Source organism: Poecile atricapillus, chromosome 5 (assembly GCF_030490865.1).
Source record: "Poecile atricapillus isolate bPoeAtr1 chromosome 5, bPoeAtr1.hap1, whole genome shotgun sequence".
NCBI classification, from domain to species: Eukaryota; Metazoa; Chordata; class Aves; order Passeriformes; family Paridae; genus Poecile; species Poecile atricapillus.
Genome location: NC_081253.1, coordinates 813,272 through 826,620, shown reverse-complemented (window position 1 = coordinate 826,620; position 13,349 = coordinate 813,272). Strand labels below are relative to the sequence as shown.

General features: G+C 56.9%; 1 protein-coding gene across 2 annotated transcripts; it reads right to left on the bottom strand.

Moving 5' to 3' along the window:
• Nucleotides 1-1,054: 1,054 nt before the first annotated feature.
• NR4A2 (nuclear receptor subfamily 4 group A member 2) lies at nt 1,055-8,057 on the bottom strand. 2 transcript variants are annotated; one of them, XM_058840107.1, is made up of 8 exons: nt 7,902-8,057; nt 6,612-6,733; nt 5,601-6,469; nt 4,538-4,667; nt 4,025-4,188; nt 3,404-3,606; nt 2,753-2,931; nt 1,055-2,656 (listed from the first exon to the last, which is right to left on the bottom strand). In XM_058840107.1, the coding sequence occupies exons 3-8, from the start codon at nt 6,465-6,467 to the stop codon at nt 2,400-2,402; spliced, it is 1,800 nt and encodes a 599-aa protein (XP_058696090.1). In that variant the 5' UTR covers nt 6,468-6,469; nt 6,612-6,733; nt 7,902-8,057; the 3' UTR covers nt 1,055-2,399. The 2 variants fall into 2 exon arrangements, with proteins under 2 accessions (XP_058696090.1, XP_058696091.1); XM_058840108.1 differs by having other exon boundaries at nt 4,100-4,188.
• Nucleotides 8,058-13,349: the final 5,292 nt, after the last annotated feature.

Below are 13,349 nucleotides of genomic sequence, written 5' to 3'. Positions count from 1 at the left end.
GGGATGCGGCACCGGGACCGGGATGCGGCACCGGGCTGGGGATGTGATACCGGGACCGGAAGGTGGCACCGGGACCGGGATGAGGCACCGGGACCGGGAGGTGTCACCGGGATGCGGCACCGGGATGTTCCCCGCCAGCTGCGGGGAGAGGCTGCCCCTCACCCGTGTCCGTGGGGTTTGGGCACCGCGGGACGCGCGGCGCGGAGCAGTAAAACCGATCCCGGGCGTGGCCTCCCCCGGGCGCTGTATCCCCGGGACCAGAGGCTGGAGTTCCGTCCCCCCGGGACGAACCAGCGGAGTTTGGGTTCCTCCTCCCTCTCCACGCGCGGGACCCCCGTGAGCGCATCCCGGTCCCGGGGCCCGCGGGGCTCGGAGCGCGGTGCCGGTGACCCGGGCTCGGTGCCGGTGGCCCGGGCTCGGTGCCGGTGACCCGGGCTCGGTGCCGGTGGCCCGGGCTCGGTGCCGGTATCCTGGGTTCGGTGCCGGTGCCGCGGGGCTCCGAGAGGCGCCCCCTCCCTAAAGCCTGGCCAGACCCCGGGGCTCTGGGGCAGCGCTCCCGGCCCCGCTGCGCTCCGCGCTGCCCGTGGTGCCCCCCGAGCCCCTCCGCCGCCGCGGGGGCAGCTTTGGGAATTCAACTCCTCCGTTCAAAGTGTTTTCCTGTGGAATTGGCCCCCCCGACGAAGGGATGCGCCTGAGCGAACGCCGGCGCGGGAGGAGGCAGAGAGGGATGGGTGGGTGGATGGATGGATGGATGGATGGATGGATGGATGGATGGATGGATGGATGGATGGATGGATGGATGGATGGATGGATGGACGGACGGACGGAGCAGGATGTGGGGTCTGGATGCGGCGGGGACCGAGGGTGGTAGAAGCCGGGAAAGGACCAACCTCCGAGCCGCGGCTTTTCCTCCTCTTCCTCCCGCGGCACGGAACGGGAGCGGCCCCGGCCATCGCCGCTCCGGGCTCGCCGCACCGAGAGGCTTTTGTCCCCTGGCTGCGGCGGGGGCTGGCGGAGGAGCTTCGCACTTCGGCAGAAAGGAGACGAAATTCGATTCGTTTACGCGTTTTATTGTTGTAAACATTAAAATTGTCTTTCTCAAAGAAAGAGTTCTCGGGAGAAAAAATAATAATAATAATTATAATAATAATAATCCGCGTTTCTAACTGTCGTACACCATATTAAAAAAAGGCAGCGACTTTCCCGTGTGCCAAACCGGGGTATACAAAGAAAAATACTACAGAATATGGCAATATTAAAAATATTACTCGAACGTAAAATAATATATTAACCGACAATTTTTAGACATAAAAAAAAAAATACAAACGGAACAAAACAAACCAAAAATTCAAAGTGCTCAGTAATTTCCAGGGAGTTATGTATAGTATAAGCACTCTGGAAACAGTCAAAAAGCTGCTGCATGCAAGATCTGTTTAGCTTTAGACAACAAAATAATCAAGATATAAACTTCTTCTTTAATCAACATCAACAGTACGTACAACACTTACAAACAAGGGGTGTCGGGCGGTGTTTACAAACACTATGTGTCCCTTTGGGGGGGAATTCCGGGGGGTAACACTTGTGCCCACCTATTTTACAATTGAGAAAATGTTCGAAGCTTAGATAACTACCAGTCTTTTATAAAAGCTACCAGACTACATAGTGTCTGAAATACTATTTATAGAATATAGACATTACTGAAATAGCAAGTGCCTATAACATTGTCACCCTGGAATCGTCATGCTTCCCTGGTATGGACAGATTGGGTTTTCCTTTTTTTATTTTTTTTTAAATTCTCCCTTTTTTTTGTTTTTAATTTTTTTTTTCCAAACACATTTAGCTTTAATTTTTGATTTTTTTTTGTTTTTTTTAGAATTGTTTTCCATGTTTCATCATAAATAGGCACAGAATAATTTATTTTTTTTTTTAAAGAGCCAAACTGCATCTGATAAATTTACAAGCCTTCGCCTTCATTAATGCCACGCCAGCCACGCAACGTTTGGGGTTTGGGTATATTACAGCTTTCTTTTACAGCAGAAAACTTTAGTCTTTAGGAGGGTGAGACTTGTGGGTCACCTCAAGGCTCGGTTTGTCAGCGCACGAGTCTGAGCCGCGCGCCCGGCGTCGCCAGCCAGGCTCGTCTTTCGCACCAGAAGTCCTTAATAATAAATTCATTTAGAAGCCGATAATAAAAAGTTTATACCATGGTGTTTGTGTAGTCCATGAGCTGCATCCGTGATGCCCCAGAGCCAAAATGCCCATCGCGTTCTGCCTGCAGGAGTTTGCAACACTGGCTGGGTGGGAGCTGGCACCCAGGGGTGCTGCTCTGGGCCCAGCCCAGCTCCCCTTCAGGCAGCTGGAGCTTCTCCTCGGGTCAGTGGAAGCGCACGGGAAGAGTCTTAAAAAGGTAAAGTGTCCAGAAAAAGTTTGTCAATTATTGCTGGCGGTGGCACCAAATCTTCCAGTTTCAGGTAGAAAATGCGCTGCAGCCCCTGTGTGCAAAGCGTGCGGAGTTCGGGGAGCTTCCCCAAGAGTTTGGACAAATAGTTGGGGCGATTCAGCCCCCCGTTATTGAAAGTCACGTGGTCTTTGAGACAATTTACAATCTTGTTCTGAAGCTCTTCCACCCTCTTGGGTTCCTTGAGCCCGTGCCTCTCTGCAAAGAGAAGGGAGCGGGACGTTACGGGCCTGGCACGGAGCAAGGAGAGCCGGGGAGCAGGAGCGGGGCCGGGAGGGAAGGGGGGACACTGACCTGTCACCATGGCCAGGGCAGCGATGCAAGAGAAGGCAGAGATGTCAATGTTCATGTTTTGCAAGTTGGAGGAAAACTCCACGATGGAATCGATCCACTCCCCAAAGCCACGGACGCACTGCAACCGGTGCAGGACCACCCCGTTGCAGAAGATCAGCTTCCCCTCCACGGGGTTGGACCTGGAAGGAAGGGGACAACCCCAGAATGAACTGATGGATGAATGAGAGAGGGAGGAAAGTTAGACAGAAAGAGAAAACAGAGGAAAATCAGACAGAAAGAGAAAACAGAGGAAAATTAGACAGAAAGAGAAAACAGAGAAAAAGAAAGAAAAAGACAAAAGATAAGAGAAAGACAAAAGATAAGAGAAAAGAGAGAATGAGCGAAAGGAAGAAAGCAAGATAAGGAGGGAGAGAAAGGTAAAACAGAGAATACGGAATGAAAGAGAAAAAAGAACAAGGGAGAACAGGAAAGAAATAAAAAAATAATAATAAGAAAGGAGATGATGGGGGAGAAAATCTAAACAACTAATTACTTGAGGAGCAATAAATGAAGGATTTAAGAGGCACCTAATTACCGAGGAGTTAATAAAACGCAGAGCAGTGGACCTTGAAAGGGTGTGATTCGCTGGCCACCCCGCGCTCCCCCGCTCACCTGTACGCCAGCCGCAGCACGAACAGCTCCAGGAAGGCAGACTCGAAGAGCAGGTCCTGGTCCGTTTTGGGGAGGTCAGTGAAGCCCGGGATTTTTTCCGCCCACCCTCGGATGATCTCCATGGAGCCGGTCAGGAGATCGTAGAACTGCTGGATGTGCTGGGTGTCGTCACCGCTCAGCTGGTAGTCGGGGTTAGCCTGGAACTGGAAATTCATTTTAAAAAGCACTTAATGAGGTTCTCTAAAGTCTATAACCCGTGAAATTGCTCACCCCGTCCCTGGCCGGGGAGCGGGCTGGGATAACAATTAAAGCTTTCTCTGACCGGTGAGGAAATTAGATGTTCCGGGGCAATTAATTCGATTAGGCACGGCGCTCCGAGGCCGGCGCTCTCCGTGCGCGGGGGGCCCGATCCCGGGGCGGTGCCGGTGGGGCTGAAGCGAGCCCCGGGCGGGCAGGGCCGGGCCGAGCCGAGCCGAGCCCCGGGCAGGGCAGGGCCCCGGGCAGGGCAGGGCAGGGCCCCGGGCGGCCTCGCCTCTCCCCCCGCGCTGGCCGCGGGCCCGGCCGCTCCCCCTCCCCGGGCGGCGGCGGCGGGGGTCCCTCCGCGAGCTCGGTGCCGCTTACCCGGGAATAGTCCAGGCTGGTCATAGCCGGGTTGGAGTCGACATGGGCTCTCACCAGCGCACTGATCAGACTCACCGGGGGAGAGGGGGGAGAGGGCTCCTGGGGGCTCTTCGGTTTGGACGGCAAGCGGCCCCGCCGGCCTTTTAGGCTGTCTGTGCGCACCACTGCAAGAGACACGGGTCAGCACGGAGCCGGACACACGGACACGGGGACACGGGGACACACACGGGCAGACGGACACGGGGGCACACGGACACACGAACACACGGACACGGGGACACACGGACACACACGGACACGGGGATACACGGACACGGGGACACACATGGACACGGGGACACACGGACACACGGACACACGGACACATGGACACGGGGACACGCGGACACGGGGACACACACGGGGACACACACGGACACACGGGGACACACACGGGCAGACGGACACGGGGACACACGGACACGGGGACACACGGGGACGCACGGACACACACGGACACACACGGACACTCACCCTCCTTGACCATGCCGACGGCCAGGCACTTCTGGAAGCGGCAGTACTGGCAGCGGTTGCGGCGGCGCTTGTCCACCGGGCAGTTCTTGTTGGCCAGACACACGTACTTGGCGTTCTTCTGCACCGTGCGCTGCGGGCCCGAGCGGCCGCGGTCAGAGCCCGCCCGGAGCGCCCCGCGCCCGCCCCGCTCCTGCCCGCACGTCCTTTCCCCCTTGCTTTCCTTTTCCCTTCCCCCCCGTGATTTTCTTTTCCGTTTTTCCGCTTTGTTTCGTCCCCTTTCCCCTTCGTTTTCTGCTCCCGGTTTCCTTTTTTCCCCTTCATTTTCTTTACCCTTTTTTATCTTTACTTCTCCTTTTTACCTTTATATCCCTTCCGCTTTTTTCCTTTTAATCTCCTCTCCCTTTTTAATTTTTCTTTCCTATTATTTCCTCTTTCCCTTTTATTCTTTTACCTTTTAAGATTTATTTTCATTTCCCTTTATTGCCTTTCCCTTTTTCCCCCTTATTTAGTTTCCCTTTTTTCCCTTTTCTTTCCTTTTCCCCTTTATTTAGTTCCCTTTTTTCCCTTTTATTTCCTTTTCCCTTTTATTTAGTTTTCTTTCTTCCCTTTTATTTCCTTTTCCCCTTTATTTAGTTTCCTTTTTTCCCTTTTATTTCCTTTTCCTTCCCTCCCTCCTCTTCCTTCCTTTTTTTTTTTTTTCTTTTTTTTTTTTTTTTTTTTCCCAGGGCATTTAACAGGAGAAAATTGACAGCGTTAACATCCAAGCTAACCTCGCAGCTCCTAGCCGTGTTTTATATGCCAAGAGGAGGGAAAGAGACGCTCGGTAAATACAAATCCGTGGGCATTCATATTATTTACATTCCTTGGAGACCTTCTCTATTTAAAATGATAAGATTATTCAATCAGGATGGCGAAATAAAGAGATCACTTAATTTTACCACAGGGAATTGCGTTCCACATGGTTAGCTCAGACGCAGTTCTCTGTCCTAACCGATTTCCATCTGCGGGCTGCTCTCCCCGCAGGGTCCCCCCGCCGCCCCGAGCCCTGCCCTGCCCCGCTCACCTTGAAGAAGCCCTTGCAGCCCTCGCAGGTGCGCACGCCGTAGTGCTGGCAGGCCGCGTTGTCCCCGCACACGGCGCACAGCCCCTCGTTGGACGGGGAGCCCCGCGAGGGCGGCGAGGGCACCTGGCTGTCCAGGAGCTGCGGCCCGCCGTGGGCCAGCTGCAGCCCGGGGAAGGCCATGGAGGGCTGCTTGCGGATGGGGTTGGGCACGGCGAACGCCTGCCCGTCCACGCCGTGGTGCGGCCCGGCCGCCTCGGGGTTCATGGGTACGTGCAGGGGGCCGTCGAAGCGCATCTGGCAGCTGGACACCGGCGTGCCCGGCGGGGACTGCTTGAAGGAGAACAGGGACAGGCGGGACACGGGCGTTTTGCGCTGCTCGATCATGTGCGTGGTGGCCACGTAGTTGGGGTGGAAGTTGTGCAGGGAGCCGGGGTCGTCCCACACGGGGCCGTGCTGCACCTGGAAGCCGGGCGTGGAGGGGGTCGGGGGCGACGAGGGCTTGTAGTAGACGGAGCCCGAGTGGGACATCATCTCCTCGGACTGGGGGGGCAGGTGGCCGTGCTGCTGGTAGCCGTGCATCTGAATGTCTTCCACCTTAATGGAGGACTGCTGTCCGGACAGGGGCATTTGGTACAAGCAGGGGGGCTTCACGTCGTAGCTCGTGTTGTAGTTGTCCATAAAGGTACTGAAGCTGGGGAGAGAAGTGGTGGCGGTGATTTCGGTGTTGGTGAGGTCCATGCTAAACTTGACGAACTCCGGAGTTAGGAAATCGGAGCTGTATTCTCCCGAGGAGTGGTAGCTGTAGCTCTGGGAGGCCGGGCTGGCTCCTTGAGGCGAGGACCCATACTGAGCCTGAACACAGGGCATGGCTGCGAACGAAACAGCGGCAGGTAGACTCGGGCCGCGCCGCCCCGCACCGCCCCGCGCCGGGCACCGGCGGCTGCGGGGCCGAGCGCCGGGACCCCCGCGCCCCGCCGGGGCCGCGGAGCCGCGGGGACGGAGCGCACCAACCTTCAGCCGAGGGAGCGGCGTTTTCGGGGCAGCCGAGGGCGGACAGCGTCGGAGCGCGGCGGGGAGCGAGGCGTCCGCGGGTTCAGAGCGCGGCGGCGGCTCCAGCCTGCCCGGCGCGACGGCTGCGAGAGACACACGGACCCGCCGGTGAGCGGGAGGACACACGGACACACGGACCCGCCGGTGAGCGGGAGGACACACGGACACACGGACCCGCCGGTGAGCGGGAGGACACACGGACACACGGACCCGCCGGTGAGCGGGAGGACACACGGACACACGGACCCGCCGGTGAGCGGGAGGACACACGGACCCGCCGGTGAGCGGGAGGACACACGGACACACGGACCCGCCGGTGAGCGGGAGGACACACGGACCCGCCGGTGAGCGGGAGGACACACGGACACACGGACCCGCCGGTGAGCGGGAGGACACACCGACGGACGGACCCGCCGGTGAGCGGGAGGACACACGGACCCGCCGGTGAGCGGGAGGACACACGGACCCGCCGGTGAGCGGGAGGACACACCGACGGACGGACCCGCCGATCGGGCAACAGGGGCGGAGGACTGACATACAAACCCGCTGGTGCGGGGACAGACACACGGACCCGGAACGAGGATGAGACACACGGACCCGCCGGTCAGGCAGCCCAGGCGGGGAACCGACACACGGACGCGCCGGTGGACAGACACACGGAGCCGGGGACAGACACACGGAGCCGGGGACAGACACATGGAGCCGGGGACAGACACACGGAGCCGCCGGCACGGCTGCCCGGCTCTGGGGGAGCCCCAGCCTGCGGACCCCACGGGCTGCGGGAGCGGTGTCGGGGCAGGGCCACCCCGCGCCCCTCGCGGAGCGGGTTTGGGTTCGGTTTGGGTTATTTTCTCGGTAACCGCGGGCAGGGGGCTCCCCGCGGGCGGGCTGTCACCGGCACCGGCTGCCAGATTGCCGTCTCCATGCCCTCCGGGAAGCCGCGGCGCGTCCCCCGGGGAGAGCGGGCGAGGCGCGGGGCTCCCGGAGCGGCGGTGCCGGCTCCGGAGCGGGGCGCGGGCGGTGACAGCCAGCCCGGGCGCTCCCGGCTCAGCCCCGCGGGGGACACGCGCCCTCGGGCAGCGCGACCCGTCCCGTCCGGGGAGCCCGAGCGGGAGCCGCCGGCAGGTGGGACGGGACGGGACGGGACGGGACGGGACGGGACGGGACGGGACGGGGGGCGCACGCCGCGCCTCGCGCGCGGGACGCCGCGGCGGGAGGGGTTGCGGGAGGCGGGCCGGGCCGGGCACTCACCGGGGAGCGGAGCGCGGCGCGGGGCGCGGGGCGCGCATCCAAGAGCGGGCGGAGCGGCGGCGGCGGCGGCGGCGGCGCGGGCGGCCGGACTGTGCCCGCCCGCAATGTGCCTTTGTTTATGTGGCCGCGGCCGCCGCCGACCAACGTGCGCCGCGAGCCCCCGCGCGTCACCGCGCGTCACCGCCCGCAGCCAATGGGCGCCGCCGCCGGCCCGCCCCGGACACGCCCCCCCCCCGCGCGCCAGCGCGCCCTTTTGGTAAGTTTCCGAGCGGTGACGTCACGCCGAGGGGCGCGCCCCGGCCACGCGCGGGGCGGGGGCGTGGCCTCATTTGCATAGAGGGCGGTGCCGCCCCCCGCGCGCGTCACCGTGACGCGAACCCCGGAATAGCGCGCGCGGCCGCGACCCCGGCGGGGACAGGAACGGGACAGGAACGGGACAGAACCGGGACAGGACCGGGACAGGACCGGGACAAGAACGGGACAGGAACGGGACAGGAACGGGACAGGACCGGGACAGGGCTGGGATAGGACCGGGACAGGAACGGGACAGAACCGGGACAGGACCGGGACAGGACCGGGACAGGAACGGGACAGGAACGGGACAGAACCGGGACAGGGCCGGGACAGGAACGGGACAGGACCGGGACAGGACCGGGACAGGAACGGGACAGGACCGGGACAGGAACGGAACAGAACCGGGACAGGACCGGGACAGAACCGGGACAGGACCAGGACAGAACCGGGACAGGAACGGGACAGGAACGGGACAGAACCGGGACAGGAACGGGACAGAACCGGGACAGGAATGGGACAGAACCGGGACAGGGCTGGGACAGAACTGAGACAGGACCGGGACGGGAACGGGACAGGAGCGGGACAGGAGCAGGACAGGGCTGGGGCAGAACCGGGATAGAACCGGGACAGAGCCAGGACAGGGCTGGGACAGGTCCAGGCCTGAGCCACAACGAGTGCAACGTGTCCCCGCTTCAAACACCCACCCGGAATTTAAGCGATTTTATTTTATTTTATTTTATTTTATTTTATTTTATTTTATTTTATTTTATTTTATTTTATTTTATTTTATTTTATTTTATTTTATTTTATTTTATTTTATTTTATTTTATTTTATTTTATTTTATTTTTAACTTTATTTTATATGTTATATTTATTTTATTTTATTATATTATATTTAAACTTTATTTTTATTTTATTTTTTATTTTTATATATTATATATTATATATTATATATTATATATTATAATATATTATATATTATATAGTATAATATATAATATATTATATATTATATATTATATATTATATATTATATATTATATATTATATATATTAATATTATTATTATTTATTTCATATGTTATATTGATTTTATTTTACTTTATTTTTATTTTGGATTTATTTATTGTAATATTTTTAATTTTTTTCTGTTTATTTTCTATTTCTTATTCACTTTCTTATTTTCTATTATTTTTTATTTCTGTTTATTTCATTGCTTAATTCATTATTTTCAGTTTTTTTCTTTTATTTGATGCATTTCATTTAATTTAATTTATTAAATGTTCTTATTTTCAAGTATTTTAGACTTATTTATTTAAATTTCTTTTATTCATTTAAAAGGCTGATGTTTATTTATTTAAATGCACATTGGGTTTTTTTATTATTTTATTTCTCTCTCTGCAGCCGCAGAGCCCCCAGAGTTGCCATCGCTCTCAGGCCAAGGCCAGGTCTGTGTGGCTGGGGCAGGGACACGGAGCTGGGTCAGTGCAATTAAAGGATCTGCATTCATTAAAAGCTGGGACTCTGGATGGGGATTGCAGGGGGAACACGGCCTCCTCCATGGTGGGGACTGGTCTCTGCCCCGGGATCTTCCCACTGCCACCTTCCAGCCTGGAAAAAGGGTCAGAACGGGTGAAGGGCACTTCCCAGGGCAGCCACGGCCCCCCACAGCCCGGGAACAGCTCCAGGTGCCTCTCCAAGGGACTTCTGTGGGACAGAGCACACGGGAGCCCTGCAGGCTTGAGAGCAGATAAATCCCACAGCCCAGTGTGGGATAAAACCCCCAGCCCAGTGTGGGATAAAACCCCACAGCCCAGTGTGGTATAAAACCCCACAGCCCAGTGTGGTATAAAACCCCCCAGCCCAGTGTGGGATAAAACCCCCCAGCCCAGTGTGGGATAAAACCCCACAGCCCAGTGTGAGATAAAACCCTGCAGCCCAGTGTGGGATAAAACCCCACAGCCCAGTGTGGGATAAAACCCCACAGCCCAGTGTGGGATAAAACCCCACAGCCTGGGATAAAACCCCACAGCCCAGTGTGGGATAAAACCCCACAGCCTGGGATAAAACCCCACAGCCCAGTGTGGGATAAAACCCCACAGCCCAGTGTGGGATAAAACCCCACAGCCTGGGATAGAACCCCACAGCCCAGTGTGGGATAAAACCCCACAGCCTGGGATAAAACCCCACAGCCCAGTGTGGGATAAAACCCCACAGCCCAGTGTGGGATAAAACCCCACAGCCCAGTGTGAGATAAAACCCCCCAGCCCAGTGTGGGATAAAACCCCCCAGCCCAGTGTGGGATAAAACCCCACAGCCCAGTGTGGGATAAAACCCCACAGCCCAGTGTGAGATAAAACCCCCCAGCCCAGTGTGGGATAAAACCCCACAGCCCAGTGTGGGATAAAACCCCACAGCCCAGTGTGGGATAAAACCCCACAGCCCAGTGTGGGATAAAACCCCACAGCCCAGCCTGGGATAGAACCCCACAGCCTGGGATAAAACCCCCCAGCCCAGTGTGGGATAAAACCCCACAGCCCAGCCTGGGATAGAACCCCACAGCCCAGTGTGGGATAAAACCCCCCAGCCTGGGATAAAACCCCACAGCCTGGGATAAAACCCCACAGCCCAGTGTGAGATAAAACCCTGCAGCCCAGTGTGGGATAAAACCCCACAGCCTGGGATAAAACCCCACAGCCTGGGATAAAACCCCACAGCCTGGGATAAAACCCCCCAGCCGTGCCTGCACACAGCCCAGCACAGGAACACGGATATTTACTGGGAAAATGGGAGTTCCTTCCCAAGCCGCTCCTCTCCCCGGGGTCACCGTGGATCCCACACCACAAACACCAGGGAACACAAACCCCACAAGCTGCTGCCACCCAGAGAGAGCCTCCCTGCATGGCCCCAGAGCTGCTCCTGCTCTGTCCCAGGGAGGGAATGCCCTGAGGGGTGTCCAGAACAGGCTCTGTCCCAGGGAAGGAATGTCCTGAGGGGTGTCCAGAACAGGCTCTGTCCCAGGGAAGGAATGCCCCAAGGGTCCAGAACAGGCTCTGTCCCAGGGAAGGAATGCCCCAAGGGTCCAGAACAGGCTCTGTCCCAGGGAGGGGATGCCCTGGGGGTCCAGAACAGGCTCTGTCCCAGGGAGGGGATGCCCTGAGGGGTGTCCAGAACAGGCTCTGTCCCAGGGAGGGGATGCCCCAAGGGTCCAGAACAGGCTCTGTCCCAGGGAGGGGATGCCCCAAGGGTCCAGAACAGGCTCTGTCCCAGGGAAGGAATGCCCTGAGGGATGCCCAGAACAGTCTCTGTCCCAGGGAAGGAATGCCCTGAGGGGTGTCCAGAACAGGCTCTGTCCCAGGGAAGGGATGCCCTGAGGGGTGTCCAGAACAGGCTCTGTCCCAGGGAAGGGATGCCCTGAGGGGTGTCCAGAACAGGCTCTGTCCCAGGGAAGGGATGCCCTGAGGGGTGTCCAGAACAGGCTCTGTCCCAGGGAAGGGATGCCCTGAGGGTCCAGAACAGGCTCTGTCCCAGGGAAGGAATGCCCTGAGGGGTGTCCAGAACAGGCTCTGTCCCAGGGAGGGAATGCCCTGAGGGTCCAGAACAGGCTCTGTCCCAGGGAAGGAATGCCCTGAGGGGTGTCCAGAACAGGCTCTGTCCCAGGGAAGGAATGCCCTGAGGGTCCAGAACAGGCTCTGTCCCAGGGAAGGAATGCCCTGAGGGTCCAGAACAGGCTCTGTCCCAGGGAAGGAATGCCCTGAGGGGTGTCCAGAACAGGCTCTGTCCCAGGGAGGGGATGCCCCGAGGCTGGCACACCCCAAGGGATGTCCAGAACGTGTTTCTGGGGTTGTCTCAGTGGGGCTGACCCAAGGGAGGAGCTCGGCCAGGCTCCCTCTGCAGCCACATCCCAACAGCTCGGCCACACCAAGCTCCAGCCACGGCCCTTCCAGGGCTAAGTGATACATCTAATTACCATATCCTTAGAATAGATGTAATATAAATTTCATTACTCACTTAAAAGTTCTAAAGTTAACAGCATAAACTTGAAGTTGAGTAATTAAGTAATCCTTATATAGACACTTATTAAAGTATTTATACATATTATCTTAAATCTACATCTATCATTTTGCCAATTAAAATTAGGACTTTAATTGCAATTAAGTAATTTAATTGCCAATTGAACAGCAAAATTGCTAAGTGACTAATTTTAATGCCTATTTTAATTACCAATCATGACTGGGGAGGGAGCTAATCAAGCAGTATCAGAGTAATGATGTGAAAAAAAGCGGAGAACAAACATTCCAGACTCCATGCTTTTTAAAAAGAACTCCAAATTAAATAACTGCAAACACAATTCCAGACATGTGGGGAAACGCTGGATTGGGGTATCTGAAGGCAGGAGCACAAAGAACACGTTTAATTACAGAGTGTCGCTCTTCCCCCGGGTGAGGATCACGGGGGCCGCTGTGTCCCCTGGCCCTGCCCCGGAGCTCCAGGAGCTGGGCATGGCCCCTCACCCCTGTGGGACAGCAGCAGCCACAGCCACAACTCTGGGGAACTGCAGGAGATGCCAGCAGCAGGAGATGGGGCACACCGAGGGGCACACAAGCACCTCTGGGCCTGCAGTGCCCATATGGGAACAGATCCCCACGCACGCTCCCCAAGTTCATCATCCCAGCAGGCTCCAGATGCCACGAGTGAGGATTTCCAGCCCACAGCTCCTGCAGGGCCAGCCCAGCCCAGCTGATCCACAGGCTGTGAGTGGAAGGGCATCTGGTGCTGCCATTTCCCATAAAAACCCCAAAATCCGTGTCAGTCCTGGCCGTGAGTGCAGCAAATTCCCGAGGAAGGAAAGGCATTCTTGTTTAGGATGAGGAAGCCCAGGATGGGTGGTTGGTGGGGTTGTTCCTCTCCTGTAGGAAGAGTGCAACGGGATCACCATCACCATGGGGGGGTTTTCATCCTGGCAGTCCTGAGGCAGCGCAGGGGGTGCTGCACTGGCAGCGTGGCACACTCGGGGTGCACTGGCACACTCGGGGTGCACTGGCACACTCGGGGTGGAGAGTGGCACACTCAGGGTGGGCAGTGGCACACTCAAGGCACAGTGGCACACTGAGGATGGACAGTGGCACACTCAGGGTGGGCAGTGGCACACTC

What these genes read in the sequence shown, in the direction of transcription:
- NR4A2 (XM_058840107.1), bottom strand. Translation starts at nt 6,467, where the DNA reads ATGCCCTGTGTTCAGGCTCAGTATGGGTCCTCGCCTCAAGGAGCCAGC. An exon ending in CCAGCCTGGACTATTCCCGG is followed by an intron (nt 3,607 to 4,024) that starts GTAAGCGGCACC and finishes ATGAATTTCCAG; the next exon opens with TTCCAGGCTAACCCCGACTA. An exon ending in TGCCCTGGCCATGGTGACAG is followed by an intron (nt 2,657 to 2,752) that starts GTCAGTGTCCCC and finishes TTCTCTTTGCAG; the next exon opens with AGAGGCACGGGCTCAAGGAA.